This window comes from Strix aluco, chromosome 4 (assembly GCF_031877795.1).
Source record: "Strix aluco isolate bStrAlu1 chromosome 4, bStrAlu1.hap1, whole genome shotgun sequence".
NCBI classification, from domain to species: domain Eukaryota; kingdom Metazoa; phylum Chordata; class Aves; order Strigiformes; family Strigidae; genus Strix; species Strix aluco.
Genome location: NC_133934.1, coordinates 69,712,545 through 69,731,255, shown reverse-complemented (window position 1 = coordinate 69,731,255; position 18,711 = coordinate 69,712,545). Strand labels below are relative to the sequence as shown.

General features: G+C 37.8%; 1 protein-coding gene across 3 annotated transcripts in view; it reads right to left on the bottom strand.

The window, feature by feature from the left end:
• Nucleotides 1-18,711, bottom strand: part of LOC141923093 (bifunctional heparan sulfate N-deacetylase/N-sulfotransferase 3) — a 77,976-nt gene that overhangs the window by 10,129 nt on the left and 49,136 nt on the right. For all 3 annotated transcript variants that reach the window (XR_012623181.1, XM_074823558.1, XM_074823557.1), the window contains exons 7-13: nt 13,774-13,956; nt 11,675-11,771; nt 10,690-10,813; nt 6,615-6,789; nt 6,012-6,182; nt 1,270-1,379; nt 567-669 (exon numbers count right to left, since the gene is read on the bottom strand). Coding sequence is in view for 2 of the 3 variants with exons in the window: in XM_074823558.1 (XP_074679659.1) it covers nt 567-669; nt 1,270-1,379; nt 6,012-6,182; nt 6,615-6,789; nt 10,690-10,813; nt 11,675-11,771; nt 13,774-13,956 (963 nt within the window). In the remaining variant the exon portion in view is untranslated. The remainder of the gene's footprint in view (nt 1-566; nt 670-1,269; nt 1,380-6,011; nt 6,183-6,614; nt 6,790-10,689; nt 10,814-11,674; nt 11,772-13,773; nt 13,957-18,711) is intronic.

The window sequence follows — 18,711 nt, the reverse complement described above, 5'->3', positions numbered from 1 at the left end:
AATAGGAGACTAAACTGCCCTTGAGTACAGGTTGCAGCACTCGATCTGATGCAAATTCTTCATTTGAGCATTTGTCTGGGGAAAGTATTAATAAAATTCATAGAAACAGAACCTACCCTCTCTTAAACCCAGATTATATGAGTCTGCAGTACTTGTCATGGTCTAACTACTCTCAAAGACAAGGGACCAGACACAAATGCACATATCTGATCATGACTGAGAAAGAACCATGCACTGTAGAACCTCTGCTGCTTAAGTCAGTTAAGTAAAGGGGACAGGTTTCCAAGTGAATTTCAGGGAACTTTAGGGGTGCCAAGTTTATTTTCTAAGGGGTGCCAAATTTTCAAAGTTTTTTTAATGACTTAAATTCTTCACATTTGAAATAAAGAACTGAAAAAGTCTATGCACTCCACAGTATCTTAAATGTTTCATTTGTAGAGAAAGGTAGTCAGATAATTAATGTCTACTTAATTTTGTCTTCTCTCCCTCCTTAGGATTTTGTCCGTGTGGTGTCCCATATGTGGCAAATGAATCCCTGTATAATGTCAATGATCATAATGGTTTACCTCAGAATCCATGGGAGGGTATTTTCTACCTTTGCTCTTTCCAAGACACTTTGTTTTTCCTTCTTCCAGGAGCTGACACCAGAAACCTTTATGTGAATCGAACCTGAAACAAATATTTTGATGTAAAGGCTGTGAGATACTGTAAGGAGCATGCATCTCCCAAGTTTAGAATGAAGACTCAAAAAAGTAAACCTGAGGTTATTGGTCTTATTTTAAGGCCAACCAAATCTAAATGTCAGAATCCAAAGGATTTGTGTACATGTGTATTTATGATGTACAGAGTGGATGTTACATTCCTGACTGATACCACTTAATCTGTCGTGCAGCTATTGTCAAAAATAAAGAGAAACTAATTCTCCTTCCTTTATGGTTATGCATGTCAGCATTCCGTGTTCCACTTACGGAAATAAAATTCCTTTTGATTCATCCAAAATTCATATGCAATTCTCACAAAGCAATACTTACTTTGTCCATTTATCAGAGGTCTACTTCTGTAACAGTCAAACTCCATACTGAGTGGCTCAGTAGATGATTCACGGAAAATCTAACCCTGAATTGTGTTCTTTGCAGACACTGAAGAATACATCTCACTGACAGCTCAAAGAAGTATGGGAGGCTTTATTTTGCAGTGAGCTTGCTTACAGACTAGCTGCTATTTTAGGAATGTAGGAACGTGTGAAAATGATGATTAAATTTAACTCACGTTAGGGCTTCAGAGTAATTATAATGAGGAGAGACTCCCAGAAATTTCTGTACTTCATCCATTACGGTAGATGGGTCAGTTCTCAGCTGCTGTCCATCAATAATTAGCAACTACAACAAATAAAATAAATGGAAGTTTAATTTAAAATTCACTATTTCAAGCTTCAAACTGAAACTTCCACCTCTGTCAAACTCATTCATTATATGGAGGGTACTGCCCCAGAGAATGATAATTGGTCCCATTTTAATTGTCATCATCATTAATGACCTGGGAGCAGGGTAAATGGCATGTTAATTAAATCTGAAATGATATTAAATTGAAAGCTGTTGTGACAACAGAGAAATACCTGTGAAGGATCTAGAAAGATAAGAAATATTGGCAGGAAATTGACTGATACTTGTCTGGCCAAGAAAAAAAGGTATTAATGTCTAGAGAAATAACCTATAATTCTCATAGACACAAACATATACATATATATGTTACAGTAATCTTTAAAAGCTTGTCACTGGAAATGACCAGAAAGACAGAAACCAGTAGGCAGATGTTAGGTGAAATGCCTTACTTCTAAACCCATACAACAATACATAATTGTATGAAAAAAAGGTCTTTGAGAACAGGAATAAAGGCGGATGTTATGAGGACCTTAAGGCAGGGATGTACATAGGTACAGAATGTGCAACACATCTTTAAGAAAGACAGGTACTGGTAGGTAATTTCTTTTCCTTCTTTTCAAGTGCTCGACCATATACACACTCACAGTAGGATACTTCAGACAGGGCCACCCTTTTACCTGGAGGTGAATCTTCAGGGGAACAGACACTACCTGAGAATTTTATCAAATGTGGTGCCATGCCCAAATGACCCACTGATAGTGCAGCAAGTTTGTGTCTTTGTGACTTGGAAGGGAAGCAAGGTCCCAAATGGATTAACGAAGCATTCATTTCCTGCGATGGAAACACCTCCACTTTTTCCATCGTCCTTTAGTGATGAAAAGGAGAGGGGAAATAGATTTGCAGATGGTTCAACAATCTCCTTCTGCAAGCAGTGCTGAAGCTTGTTTTTACATTTCCATGCAAGCAGAGAGGATAAAATCATATGGATTGCTTCCAGGACTGGATGAAACCTAGAGGTCTGCAAGATTATCAGGTTTCAGAGCATAATCAAAAGGGAGAAAATTTCTTTTGAAAGATCAGTCTTTGGAATTACCCATATATAGCATGTAGATTTAGAGATGTGGATTAGTGGAAGTATCAGGCTGTTCAGAAAGCAGTAGCTCATTCCAGAAGTCTTTGCAATCAGATGCATGATGACTGCCTAAGTCCAAAAATGAACTCCCTGCTTTACGAAGACATAAACTTTGAAAACAGGCCTTAAGTGCTTCATTTGCACAGAGGTCAAAAAACATCCCAAATGGGGGATGCTTCCATCTGAAAGGAGTGAGGGTTTTTTTCCTTCAGTATGTAAAAAACACATAGAGATAACTATCTGTGCCATTTCCACTTCTGCCACCCCAAAAAAGACACATAAGTTTTACCAGTGGAAATTCATTTAAATTCCTGACATTCCCAGGGAGCAGGTAATAAAAAATGTTCCCTCTCAACCTTCAGGGAGGTTCTAAGGAACTGAGGCAAAATTTTTCCTTACTTGTACTGATTTATCCATATCCTGATTTCAGGAAGATGTAATTTCATGAAATTCCTCAAAATCCAATGCATTTTATGTATTGGCGAAATGGAAAAATTAAATAGTGTAATTTTTACAAAGTAGATAGCTTCACATATAATGAAAATACTACAGATGAAGTATTTTGCGTCACTTTACAGAGTATTGATCATTTTATTGTAACACTGCTGACAGCTGAAGGGATTGTTTGAGTCCCTGTTCTCCCACTATACCTTAGTTACTTCGTGTCTAAAAGTCACCATGGTGGAAGAGGAGCAAGAGAGACAGTTTGGAGAAGAGAACAACTTAGAAACAGCTTGAGTCCTGCAGCTTCAGACTGGCCATTTAACGATGGCTGTTGTAAAATCAGCTTAATTTCCTATAGGGCTGGCGCATGAACATGTCTTTTGGCTCATGCGGGAGTTTGTCGTGCTAGGTCTGCTCTTCTTCTGTATGGCTGCACTGAAGCAATGAGTTGTAGGTAGGAAATTAACTTAAGAGACATGAGCTTCCTGAACTTTTAGAGATCTGTCTTTGGCCAGACCAAAGAGGACTTTTTGTATGACTTATAAGAAATTAAGTCAATCAAAATTCTAAAGATCTGAACACCAAATCATAAAGTACTCTGAGATTTGCAGATTCTTACCATGCAAGACAAGTGGACTGTTAACACTTTTCTAATGAATAGGGGAACCTTACCTATTCCTGTTGCTACTTCTACTACTTAGTGTATGCCTGATGACTTCATAATGGACATTAAGACTTCAATTCAGTCACATGTGTAGAGATCCCCAAATTTATACAGCATTAAAAATTGTAGATAGCTTTTGCTAGTCTGGGTGAGAGCTCTTTCGGTGAAGAAAGGCTCTTATTTTTTTAAATAAGGCTGTACTTTTAAGATGAGCTGATTTTGGGTCTGTCTTATATAACTGTCCTATGCTTCAGCAGTTCCTTGAACTTGCTAACTAGTTTGGATATGGCATACTGTATATCGTTGCTTTTGCAAGTTAATGCAAGTTAATCCCTAGTACTTTTACAGAGAAAACATAAGGCTACCAGGGCTGGTTCTTCGCTATCACTGTGGGATGTAAAATCTGGCAAAAATCTATACAGTGCATATTGTTCAATATTCATGGATTACTTTTGGAGAGAAGCTAATGAAAACATAATGTAGAGAATTTCATGAGTATCATGATGTTACAGTACTGTGTACCTCATGAAGTCTGCAAGGCTGGCCTAGAAGAGAGTGTGTGGAGAATAACATCAGCTAGATGCATCAGAGCTTCCTTGGCACTCTCTGGGAAAACAGAAGGTGCAGACTCCAGCCAACTTGTCTCAGCTAAGCGAGTCCTGGATAAACAGAAGGTTCAGATTGCAGCCAACCTCCCTCAACCAAAGTAATCTTTAAATGTTGGGTGGGGAGTAGTGCCAGACACACTGCTAATGTCAGAAAAATCCAGAAATAAATCTATCAAGGAGATACTGATCAGGTGATATTGTGTGCCTGGTCTTATATGTCACATGATGTTCAGGGCTGAGGATGTGCATCTTTTGAGGCTTGATCTTACACAGGGCCAGAAGGAGCCCAATCACTTGTATGTTATATGCCAAAAGAAGCTTGCAGGGAGATCCAATTTTCAGGTTGCATATATGCTACCTGTACTGAAACCTATGGGTCCATAAACACACACTCTTTGAGGCCCAAAAGCACACAGAGAAACTGGTCTTAACACAAAGAAAATGTTGAGGTGTCAGGATCAGTGATAAATACCAAATGCAGATGATGAGGAGCACCAACACACCAAACTGTTTCAGTGCATGAATCAGTCCCAGCAGAGGCTCTGATATGTGGACGCACTGTTATGGGCAGCAACGTGTAAGGAATTTCCAAAAACAAAGTGTGCAAAAGCGACCCAGTGCTTTGACAGTTACAGAAAAGTCATGTTAGGTAAAACATGCATTCACCTAAAAAACTGGTGATGCCTGAGATGGCAAACATGCTGGTGTACACAAAGGCTTTATCTTTATTGATAACTACAACAGATCAGAGACAGCTTTCTGGTCTTGAGGCCAAATGGCACAGAACGACCTGGACCCACGTTGCTAAATTCTCTCACCTGCAACCTGGTTGTGTCCACACTCCCCAATGGTAATGGTTCTTGTTATCTTTCTAGCTGTGCTCTGGAACTGCTTGGCAAGATGCTTTTTGTTATGGGTCCAAACTGTGCCAGAAGTGTGTTAAAAATCAAGCAGTATGGACAGCAGTGGGATAGTGTGTGAACTCTTGCACAGGTACATGTTTATTTACTACTACGATCATAGCCTAAGGAGGTTGACACAGTGAGAGATTAATGCATGAAAGGACCAAGAAGAGGGTGAAGACACTGATGCATTTAAATATCAAGGTGTTACAAAACCACTAGATCACATCCATTTCCATGTGGTAATGCCCATTTCAGATGGAAAATATAGTTTTTACACCTCAAAGTGTTCAGCCACCAAAACTCTTCTCAACCCATGCAGGGAGGGCAATACCCCATCTGACATCCCATGATGTTTACTGATACTTGCTACCACTCAGAGTAGGCAGAAATATTATTGAGAAACTTCCCTTTATTTTCCTTCAATTTTGATTTTGGGAAGCCAGATTGACCATCTGATATTAAAGAGACCACAAAGCACTGCATGCCTGGTTCTCTTTTCCTCAACATCACTGATGAAGAGCCAGACATAGGGTGATGAAAGCATGAGCAAATGAAAACCAGCTGTAAGTTAAAGGCAGTTCAGGGTACAAGAGAGTTCAAGAAGCAGCAGTGATGATTTCTGAGCTCCCAGATTATTGTTCTGATTTGTTTTGCAGAAGAAGCTCCCAGCTGTAAGGTGCTAAGTCACGACATCTCTAGCAATGTCAACTACTTAGAACATGGCTATGAAGAATCACATCCAATGTCTTAAAACACGCTCTCGTATATCTAGGATATACCTGAGGATCAGTATTCAGTAGGCAAGACTTTTACAAAGGTAATCTTTTAGGATAGTAGATACATAAGGTTAGGATATCAAGTTACAGTCTTATTCACCTGATAAGGTGGGAAGTAAGTTAGCCATCTTTCAATATGGGTAGCATACCATCCAGGCGCTAGGCATCTCTTTTGAAGAGCTCTAAGCTCAGATGGGGCTCGAGGTCCAGCTGTGATCACCTGATAGAAGCTGAATTTTAGAGCTGCAGGATCTTCATGTGATCGCTGATGCTGTAAAAGAAGTTATATTGCTGGAATTTTACAGACCACAAAAGTTGGGAAAATAAAACAAAACTGGTTGGTCTTACTGACAAAAATTTCTTTATCTTGTGTTTTGAGCATGAACTGGATAACTGTGTCTATAAACTATTTTTTTTATGTGCCGATTACATAAATTATTCGAGTAAGTAAGTATTTTTACATGCTTATATTACAGGCAGACTTTTGAAAAGGTGGTTTCTGGTATTTTAACCCTTGAAAGACTTTCAGGTTTACATTGACAGATACATCAGCCCATGGGTGATCATATATTGTGCACTGACTGACAAATAAAATCTTGTATTATCCAAACCCTTTTTATACACATATACTGAAAGGATATACAGAGAAGATTCAAGGTGGAAACCTTGATTTGTGCCTGCCCATGTTCTTCAAAGTGCATACCTGATACCAGGAATACGCCCGATCGGATGGGTCAATGAGGATGGTAATGATCTTGGCCTTGGGGATGAGGGAAGCAGCTCGCTTAGGAGCTTCCTCAGAATGGAAATAGTTGGCACTTTTCTCAAAGAGGAAGTCAGTGGTGACATTAGAAGGAGTGGGGAAGAAATCCATGTACCTAGGAAAGCAACACCATTCTCAGAATTACTTAAGTCACACAAAGGTTGACAAAGCTGTTAAGTACATTTTATTCCAGAATAATCAATTAAAATCATAGCCTAATTGCCAAATAAAAGCAAACAGAAGTTTACTTGGTACTAGGCTTCTTCTCACTACATATAACTAGACATTGCAGCTATTTTTTGGTAACTAAATGAAAACATTACGATATTCATGTATCTTCTTAAAATTAGTGAATTCTTACTTTTCAGTCAGAACAAACTCCTATCAAAGTCAAAAGTAGAAAATGAGGTTTCCAATTTTGGCCTGTTGCTGACATCAATTACAGTATAACACCATAAGAAAAAGATTTTCAGTATCAGAATTGCTTCTACTCAAAAGAGAAAAGAGCTTGTTTATGTGGAGAAGATGCACTGAAAAAAACCCCCACAGCTTCATTAGGTAAAAGGTTTCTAAACAGTGACAGCATCTTTCACTTATTGTTCTATGAGTCACATTTTTGTGGAAACATGGGTTGTATTTCTTTTAGCTTTCTTTGTGAGCTTTCCTCATCTGCTATGAAGTTGCAGTTAATTTCCAGCAATCTCTTATGTCACATACAGACTTCTTTATCCATGGCCTTCAGACCACTTTTCATTATTGTTGGGGAAACGAATAAATGGGAAATGTTGGTCTTGATTTTTCAGTTAAACACTGTATTGATATGCCATTTAAAACAACCTCTTCCAAAGATCATGTTTAAGGACTGAAATTTGTTCCAGTGCTTAGACTTTGTTCTATTCATAGAAGTTAGCTACTTCTAATACAAATGACATACTCTTGTTGGCTTTGACATTGTGACCGTTGCAGTCAGGGCCAGAAGACTTGGTAAGATGGAACTGACTGATGCACATGTACTCATCTTCAGGACACGGATCTCACAAGATGACACTTAGCACACAGGCACTGATTACAGGGTACTTCGAGACAAGGAAGGAATCTACAGTGGTTTAAAGAACCTGAACTCTGTGACACCTGATGCTGACATGTTAATTCTTATGAGCAACTTTTATGTACACATAAGCAAACATTGCCAAGTTATTATTTTGTGCTTCTTTGGCACATGAATGGATACGAGTCATCGGAAATATGCAAGTCAAGTGGGCTGGCCTTCAGATGACAATTTTCTATGCACTAGATAAGGAATAATTGTTGTGGATTCATTCAAGGTCTTAAGAGTAGCAGCTGGTAGATTGTCTTTTATCAGAGAGACCTAAATGATGTCATGTGAAGGGCTGATGGATGGGCAGGTCCCTGCATAATATGCTCAACACTGCGTTCAAAAATTCTGCTACAACATTGCATAGTTATTTCTAGTCTCACAAGCAGAGTGTATGTAAAAAAAACTGAAATAAGAGGACAACCAAACAGAACAGCATGAAAGTCGGTCACGGCTCTGCTAGTTTATTAAGTGTTCATATCTGCCTAATGCTAATGCAAATATCTGAGAATATGATACTGTCTCACTGAACAAACAACAGACTCTATTTCCCAAAAATATTAGGGCTGATTTGATGAAAATGATGAAGCTACACCTATTTCTGATCACAAATAAAATCATTAGAAACTAATGACTCAACCTGACTGTGTGACCTCAGAATGCTTTACCAGAACATCAACAGCAAAGAAAAAGGTCAGCTTTGAAAGAGGCAATAGGCCCTAAAGGCAAATCTGCTCTAGATAATATATGGTGTCATTATGCTGTTGTAGTGAAGTCCTGGTAGTAAACTGAGTGAATACAAGGCAATGAGAACTCCAACCTTATAAGGAAACGCTTAACATTAAATATGGCACTACACTAAATTTTAGGAAGAAGTTAATTGATTCTTTACATAACATGGCAAATTTGAAAAAAGTAGAAGTTGATGTGGTGTCACTGAAAAATGTTAAAGAGATTGGACCGAGTGGGAAATCAAGAGGTTACAAAGTATAGGCTCAGCATTTCTGCTGAACATAGACTGCAGAACTCTTGCTTAGTACCTCATTCATGAGACGATTGTTAAAACTTGACAAGGGCAAAGCTGAGAAGGCTTTAGAGAAACTTGTCTATGAAATCTGTAACAATGCTTACATAACGAAATGTATGACTGATCTATTCAGGCTTCTTCATTTCAAGAACAGAAAGATCAGTTCTCATCTTACTGTTCTGTTATCTCTACTGGGAGACTACAATACACATCTATCCCTCTTTCAAGATGGCAGTACTGAGGTTGCTGAGGGCTGAAAGAACCCTTTCCTGCTTCTGTATTTACCCTTGGTCTAAATGTAAGCTCGTACAAAGACTAAATTAGAGTCAGCTCTGGAAAAAAGATGTATCTCCACAACCACAAACGAAATTGAACTGATTGTTATTTGTGAATACTCTTGCCTTGAAAGAATCCTAGCCAATTAACGGACTAATGAGGAGAGACCTTGTATCTAATTACCATTTGGTAAGCTCATTACACGCCAGCATTAAAATACACTATTAGACTGAAGGTCTGGGAGATTTATCTGGCAGACAGAATGCAAATCTAAGAATTAAGCAACTACACCAACGGGTAGTTCTGAGTATCCAAGCCTTAACTGCGAGAACCTGACAGGGGTGAGGGGGGCATGTAGTGCAGAGGTACAAATAGCCAAATGGGTGCTGCAGAGGGAGAAGCAGTCAAAAGGGTGTACCTGGTCTGAGCTTTATGCACCAGTGCTGTGTTAAGATGAAGGTAATTTGGCACACGTCAAACTGTATCTGCATGTTAGAGAAGTGGATATGGCAGGAAGAATGAGAAGCAGCAAAGGGGTCTTCTAGCAATGTGAAAACATAGATTTTGTGGAAGAACTGGCTCACTGTACTTAGGCTGTCTCCATCAGTGTGGACCTTGTTTGCATGTCATCTTCTCTAGACTTCAAAAGTTTCACAGCAAGGAGTCAGCTTTCCAATTTCCAGGCATTCAGCTGGCATCTCTATATTGGTAATAACTGGCTGACTCACCACACTTATAAACAATTATAACTCTGCAAAAACTAAGTGACTTAAAAAGAAATTGGATCTGATGTATCTGCATTAAAACCATATAACAGTGTTCACCCTGTTAATTTTCTAGATGAACACAAAGTCAAAGGCAAGAAAACTATTTTTTCTTAAACTGGGGGAGAAAAAACCAAGACAAAATATCAATAATCTTTTACTGGTGTTCCCCAGCCACTACAGCATGTTACCGCTTTTCATCTTGTAGTGCTTTATATTGCAGCACTTTCTGAAAGCAAGAGGCATCAAGAATGACCTGGGTGCAGCTATGCCCAGTGATTCCCTGGTGGCCATAGTGAGTGTGGCAGTAATACATACTCTTTTATAGCACCACTTACTAACCTTATGGAGACACTAACGTTTTCCTAATTACCTGATCTTTGAAAAACATTTTGAGAGGCTTTCCCTGTTCCCTTTTTACCTAATTGCTATTTCTGAATCCTATTTTAAAAGAAAAAATGCCTCTCCCTGATATTGCCTTTTTTTGTCTTAAGAAATAAGATTTCCAACGGGAACGTAATTTTTGCCTCCATATATCCAACTAACAACCATTACTGTCCCTACTTCAAAGGCACGTGTAATAAGAAATACATCTTTTGTTACTGTTTTGCATATATTAATATATAGATATTTACAAAAAAGCCTCACAAAAGTTAGTGCATTTATGATATTCTGTAGTAAGATTGTTATTCACTTGCATTTATTTATTATTTTAGAAGGACACTGAAGATTAGTTTTTTATCTCACTCTATATATAAACATTTACCATTACCAACAGCAATGTCATTTTTGTATATAAACTTTTGTATTTTGTATATAAACTTTTATATTTATACTAATAACCCATCTTACCAATCAATCCCCCTGTGGTAGTTATTTCTATTAAAGAACTGTACCTCCTCAAAGGTTTTTGGGCTGGGGGAGTTACTAATGATGGAAGGATGCATGATCAGGAACAAATACAAGGCTGTGGTACCTGCAAATAGGATAAAAGTTCAAGATTAAAAAAAAAATACACACACACACACACAATTTTTTGGGGGGGTCATACCCGCAAGATGGACTAAACCAGCTTTATTCCATTTCATTTCAGTGAGGGGATGCTGATTTTGTCACCTAAGAATCTGTGCTTTCTGTGCTTTTAAATTGAAGACATTTAAAGAACTGGAAATAGTTAACACAGAAACTGGAGTGCCAATGCTGGAATCTGATTTTCACACTTTTAATAACTGTGTTTTAAAAATAATAATTGTTTTTTATGAGACTGTCACAAAAATAATTTAAAAATCTTGCACTCAGTAGCTATTGGGGATTGGTGAAGATGAAAGGAAGCACATTATGCAATTTTCTGATTACAGAGAAGAAAATTAACCATTACGTTAATTTATAAACTATAGCCTTGCAATTCAAACTGTCCATTAGGAACTTCTTGACTTGAAATAAATGCCATGAAATAAAAAGTTTCTATAAACAAGACACTTGCAGGATAGACAAGAACTTGCAATTAAGAATCTATACCACTTGAAAAATGGCTGTCCTTTCCTCCTTCCACTTTGACAAGATCTTGTCTATCTTGTTGATCTCTTTATCAAAGTATTACTCATTTTGACATAAAGCCAAAAAAATCACACATGCCTGAACCCTACATTTTCAATATGTGTACTGGCCATTGTTGTAATTTACATTATTAAACTACATTTGGATGATATCTGAAAATAAAAAAATGCTATTAGATGATCAAGATCTCTGCACAGCAGTCTGAGCAAAAAGTGATTAATCAGTATAATTATTTGAACTTACTCATACCCTATCTTGTTGAAATACAATAAAATCTCACCAGTTTTCTGGGGTCCTACAACCAAGAATTTTGGTAATCGATCACAGGTTTTTTCTTTAGACCAGATATCTCTGTGCCGTTTGTCATCACAGGGATTCTAAAAAGGAGAAGAACAACTAAGAATTTAATTGGTAATCACACCTGATAAGGTTCTCAAATTATGTTTATATAAATTACCAATTTTTCTCCAATGTACAAATATTCTTACCAGAAAATATTATTTTCCTTTATGACAGAAACCCATGTTATCATTAAAGAACTATTTCAGTGGTTCAGAAAGGTATCTGCAGTGTAACCAGGCCAGAAAGTGTATCTCTTAAGTGTTGGGGGGTTTATGATGAGACAAGCATGTTAAAGAATCATCATTTTCATTCTACATACACATAGTTGCCTCAGCTATCCAACAGACCCTGGGACAAGATCACTTCTCCTATAAAATGTCATTATGTTCAGCAAAATTATGCCAAAGACAAATCTGATCCCACATACTTAAGACGTGGGAATAATTTAAAATCATTTGATCAATTACATACAAGTTAGGAAGACTTGAAATTGCTAATTCTGTTAATGAGTTACCTAAGTACCGACTTTTTCTTTTTCATTACCATAACAGCTACCACCCTACACATGCTGTAGTTTTTAAACTAGAAGAGTAAATTCATTATAATTTGAGGCTTTCAATTCACACATACATATTTTGATACTCCAATTCAAATTAGTACATAATATTAAATCTTGTTTTTTCATCTGCTGCTTTACAACTGAAACAGTTTATATTTGTTTTAGAAATGCTACTTGGCAGTACTGCACTGAGATGAAGGGAATTACCAATCTTCTAGGCTTAAAAAAATGCAACCGTAGTCAGTCATGTGCACTATAGACAAAAGACACCACATTCAGTGTATGTTAGTCACTGTTACTTACAAATGTTTTTTCTAAGTAATTCTAACTTTTCAAGTCATTTGACTACAGGCTAATTCCCATTTTTTAAATTAATTCTCTCTTAACATTATGCAAAATTAACATTTTTTCCCCTAGTTCAAAGTTTTATTCAATAACAGCATGAATTTCACGATGTATATTTATGTGCAAATTTGCAATCTCATACACAGATTTTAAGTTGGCAGTTCAGTATCCAGTGCTAGGAAACACTTGAGTAAGCAAGCTTAAATACATTTTTATGTTTGATTTAGTGAAGTTTGGTCCTTAGAATATTTCTACCAAGTCATCTCAACGGGATGATATTTGGGATACATATTATCACTGTCGGGACACATGTGCCTACAGCACTCAGACATTCCACTGAATCGGCTGAACCGTCACCCAGCACGTGCAAAATGACTGCGTTCACCACTTGATGCAGGAGCTTCCCTTTAGGGGCTGTGCTCTTAGTGCTGGGTGTTGGGCTGAAGACGTGTCAACTGCAAGGTCAGTGCAGGCTTCAGCCTTAGCAGGTCTTCCCAGTCCTGGTATTTTCAATTTGCTCACTTACCAGTGTGGGATAATCAAGCGGCAGAGCTGATAACATCAGTGTATTAAGTGCTGGTAAACTTCGTGCTTGGGCATTTCTCAGCCTTTTGTGAATAACCTTCTAATCCATCTATCTATTTCTACTTGGCTAGTCAGTTTTAGCATTAAGGTATCCATGGTCTTAATGTTCTTTTCTCTTTTTCGATGTCCTCTTCACATACTTGGAGAAGAGTTCATGTCTTTAATGGCCAATTGCTGAAATATGCATATACATCTCTCTGTCAAATGCTTCACTTCTATTAGTTCCAAAACGAGGAAAAAAAACCCCACAACATGCCTCTCCTGCACTTCCCACATTTTAAAGCAAGTAAAATCACAAATAAAATTAATTAAAGATAATTTTAATTACACATCTTAACACATATTAATTTCACAACCTTTCTATGGAGATTTAAGCGATGGGGAAAACAATCATGTACACTGAAGCTTCAGTAAGCTGTTTTATGGAACCAGGCAGTAAATCTAAAAGTATTATTGCTTTTCTCCTCAAGAAACTGAAACAAAGAACTTCACAAAAAACACCATCAAGACGATTTTTTTCTGATCTCTTCATCAGCGAGCTTGCTTACCTGCCAGAGTGGGTCCTTTTGCTCAGGGAATAGTTCAAAATACTTGTGAGCCAGCTGAACTGGAGGAAGAGTTTGCAGTTTCAGGTTTGTCCAGGTATGAACGAAGTTGGCCAGATTCACAAAGGTGTATAACCCCAGGCGGTCATTTCCATAATTAGACAAATGTGTCATGAAGATGCTGATCTTCAGAAAACAAAATAAAGAAAGCAGACATTGACTCTTCATATCACTAGATGGCAGTGTAACCACAGATAATATAAATTTAATTTACATTTTGCTCTTATTTAGAGCTGCAAGACTTTGATTACATTCGTGTTGATCTTACTGTCCTTGGTCTTCATTGAATTACATCCTCCTTCTCAAGTCAACTCAATGCAACCAATGAACAAAACTGTGGAATAGGTACCGTGAGCTCTGTGTGAACTAGGATACACAATCCTACCCTGGTGTTGTACAACATTTATATAGTCTTCATGTAAATTTACTTAATGGAGAATGCAGCAAAAACAATACCCAGAATTTTACTTCAAGGGGAATACAAATGCAATATCAAAAATGTTAACTCTGTTTTTGTGGAAGAGTAAAGAAGTCAGAGACCAAGAGGATAGCTGACCTCTACTGCTCCAATTTAAATCTTATTGATCCAATAAGTTTTATTAGGATAAGTAGATCATCTCTATAAAGCTATTCTGCAAACACTGTGCAGACAGTTGAATCATACGCAGAAACAAACAAAAAAAATCTGAAACCTGGTTGAGTACTTTCAAATAATTATGCATAAAATACTCCTAAATAAAAAAACCCCAAACCGAACAGCTCAATATCCATTAATTATAAGGCTGCTTACATTTTGTTCTTCTAGCACTTACTATGAAATTGCTACTCTCCTCCTGCTATGTCCCTTGCTCCAACTGCACCCTCACACTCCCAATGGAAGAAATGCCTGCCTTGAAGGTTTCTCAGAGGAAGGGCATATTTGGATGCACGTAAGCCATGCTGATGAGCACAGCAGGAATACGCAGTCGGCAAGGATGGTTTCTCAGGGACGGAGGAAGGGCTGAAGACTGAAATCTCTGTTTTGCAAAATGATCCATTTTTAAAGTAATTTTTCACTGATGAAACAGTTTGTTCATACACTAAAATCTGCAAACCCTTGCCTCTCTAGCAGTGATTTTTTTTTTCAAATTTTTTTTTGAAATAGGATAACTCTCCCAAGATAAATTCTCCAGACTAATTTCCATCAAAAAATTAGAAACATGACTCTTTTTAGAAATAAATCTGCTAATGTCATGAATGGGCAATTTCTATTTAAAGTAAAACTTGATGTAAGCCACTTTAAAATAAAAAAGGCTTATCATGGCCATAATTCTGAAATTAGTTCAGGAACTGAAGTTAGTATTTTGTAAAGGAATGCCATCCTTCAATTTAAAAAAGAAAAAAAAAAAAAGAATGAAAAACTGGAATCTACAGCTGTATTCTTTTGTTTCAGAGTATTTAAACCACTGGTTTCCTTTGATATAGAACATCCAAAGCTACTGAACGTCTATTTTTGAATGCCTAACTGTAACACTACAGACTACTTGCAGTGAATGGACACAGAAAATGTGTTTATGTAATAGTGTCATTTGGTGGCACCTCTTGGCTTATGAAGTAAGCTGAGGGCTTCAGTTTGTCTGACTCAAGTAAAATTAGAAGATATACACTGATAAATCATTAGGATACAATCTTTCTTTTCAGATAGCAGTGAGACTGAAAAAAACACCCCCTCCCCACCCCCCCACCCCCCTTTTAGGCAACCAATAAAAAGCATTTTGTCAAATGTATAACCTTTTCAAGTTTCCATTTTTATTTCAGTTCTCAAAGCAGGAACAGACCAGCCATAGGACTATGTTATTCTGAACAAAGATACAATCAGAGGGTTTCCATAAAAAAGGTTAACTTGTTTTCTTGACAGCCTCTTTCTTTCCTACATGTGGGTTGACCTCTGACATTTATAATGTCAGCTGACCTCCTGGTAACTCCTTACATGCCAACAACCACAGCACTGCACTGGAAGAAAAAGAGAACTTGAAAAGATTGCTAGTTGAGGGAAAATATGTATTATTCTTTCCCTGAAGAGAGTATCACTGTAATTTTAAGAATGTCTGAGTGAAGGCTGAAAAATTGATCAGATGTATTATCATAAATAATTTCCATCATATGAAACTGTGTCAATGAAGGGGAAAAATATAGCAGAGACCTTAGCTCTCATTTTAGTTATTTTTTTTATGTCAAATACTTTATGGTTAATTATTTACGACAAAAAGAAAGATGATAAATGCTTGTTTAAAATGCAAATTACTAAATCTTGTAAAGAAGCGTAATCAAATTGTTACCTAGCGTCACCAAATGCAGACTCTAACATACAACTTTACATTGTAGAAAAGGTCTCCTTTATTTCTATATGGCATCAAAAATATTACAGATCAGCTGAGACTATCTTCCAGGAAAATCTGAATGAAAGTTTTTCCCCTCCTGTTGACACTGTACAAATTCCTAGTAAAATCACTACCACTACCTGTGTAAAATCATCAAGCTACAATCCTGTGCTTCATAGTATGAACAATGAAGTATTGCTGATCCAGGGCCTAATTCACCTGATCTGACCTGAGAACTACTTTTGGTTTCAGCTGCAAAAGGTCTATGCAGACTAAGATGGCAGCTTGTATAACCAACAGGAACGTGATGCTGCAACGGCTGCATTCACGTTTCTCCGAGAAGGATCTTGGCCCACTTTGTACGCTAGGGATCTTGAGGAGAGGTGGCTCACAGTATGTGATGCCAACCTGCCAGCCGCTCACTCCTGCAAGTTTGTCGACAACAGCTACGCAGCCACGGCACTGGGAGAGATGTATAAGCTGATCCTCCGGTTTCCCTGACTACAAGGAGAAAATGATATCCAAGTGCAATTTTGAGGGATTTCACCTTGGCGCTGGCCCAGCTGCAGGGGATGGTGTGCTGCTACCCACTTCCCTGCTTTCCCACCAAGCTGTGCAGAAGGGTGGAAACTCCGTATCATTACCTCTCCCTTTGCAGGTGTGCAGTTTCACACAAAGACAAAACATCATTACTTTTTTGCCTTACCTACTGAGTTATGATGCTTTGTTTTGCTCTATCATACCACGTTCTGCTTCATTCAAACAAGTTCTAACTAATGAGAATGATTACTCTTTCAGCACCAACTAATAGTTAGCACACACTATGCTATTAAAGATTTATTCTCTTAAAAACACAGATCAGGAGATATAAAAGGAATCCTTTGTGGGCATCTCAGAAGCCTAGATCTTGTAAATAACACGATTTGTTCAATAACCTTTCACCTTGGGGAAACGCTGTAAAATATAAACAGAGCTTCATATATTTCTTTATTCCTTCTTCAAAAGGGAAGCAGCTATGAATGGATTTATATTTAACAAGCATTTTAGCCTCCCTTTCAGTTAAAAAGAGCTTATTTGATTTTATTATTTCCAGCCCTCTTCTAAAATAACTTCTTTCAGGGCATCTCCGCATTTTCTTTATCTCAGTGCAGGAAGGATCACCCTTTTAAGCTGTTCCTCATAAACAAACTATCATCTTGGTTGCACTTCAATGCACACTCTCCACAGGATTTAATATCTTTCATGAGGGGACTGAAATGCAATGCAGACGATTTTTAAAATGATGGTTTGGGACTAAATCTGGCCTCTGGGCAGCTGCTCCTTTCTTGCTTCCACCCGTCTTTGGATCAGAGTAGCAAAGGTGCTTTACTCTGCCTTCTCACAGAGCCTTATAGGCAGCTGCATGACCTGCTCCTTTCAGCTTCTCCTCAGCATTTCTGCACTCCTCCTTCACCAGAACGAAAGGGCAGAAGGCTACTTCTGTTCTGCTCTTCTTCCCAAGCCCTGATTTTATTTGGGATTCTGACTAGTACTGCAGAGATGCAGGCAAATGACAAGCACTCAGGAGAAACAGCTTTTATCTTTCATTCTGTGCTGCGTATTTCCTTACTACATTTCCCAATTAGAGGCAATAGCTTCTAGGTCAACAAATTATAGAGTTGAGACTGAGATTGAGTTGCTGCTATTAAATCATACGAATCAGAAAAAGATGAACCAGCATGATCTAATTTATGTATCAAGAACAGAGAAAACAATAGATATTTGACAAACAACTTACACAAAACGAAAAAATGCAACTAGTTACCCAGACAATATTTATGGTGAGCAAGACTAGCTACTCTGATGGAAAGCAGCAGAGTTGATATTTTTGTGCTGGGCAACCTGCAAATATTCCCTCTCCCCTCCATATACCCTGACAAGCAAAATGTACCTTGCTTCACATTCAAACTCCATTTTACACAAACATTTTGCAGATGAATAGGTTGCACTTACACCTCACTATTATTCTTCTTCATACTCCTTTTCTGTTTATACCTCCGTAATGGTGCACCGCAGCAGGAGGACTTTTCAATTTGGTTTCAGTTACAGTAATAATGCAGGAAAGGAAAGAAGTGGCAATGTCTACAGCAGAGTGAAATAAATTAAGCACAAAACAACAGTAAAAAGCCTGTAGAACAGTAGTCCACCAAGCCAGTGGTCTCCAAACTTTTTTGACCATGCACGCCTATCAGTAAAAATTTTTTGAGCACGCACCCCCAATGTACGTATATTTATTTATAAATTATATACTTCTAACACTGAAGTTCCAATATTTTCTTCCTACACCCAACTGGATCATCTTGCGCACACCTCTTTGGAGACCACTGCACTAGGCTGTCAGGATTGTGCTGTAACCCAAGAGCAGAGAGAAGACTGCCTTTTCAGAGGTTGGCAAGCATCTTTGGCAAGCATCAGGGAAGCCAAGGGAGGACTAAGACTTGCAGTGACACTGATGTTGTTGAACAGATTTATTATCATTCTG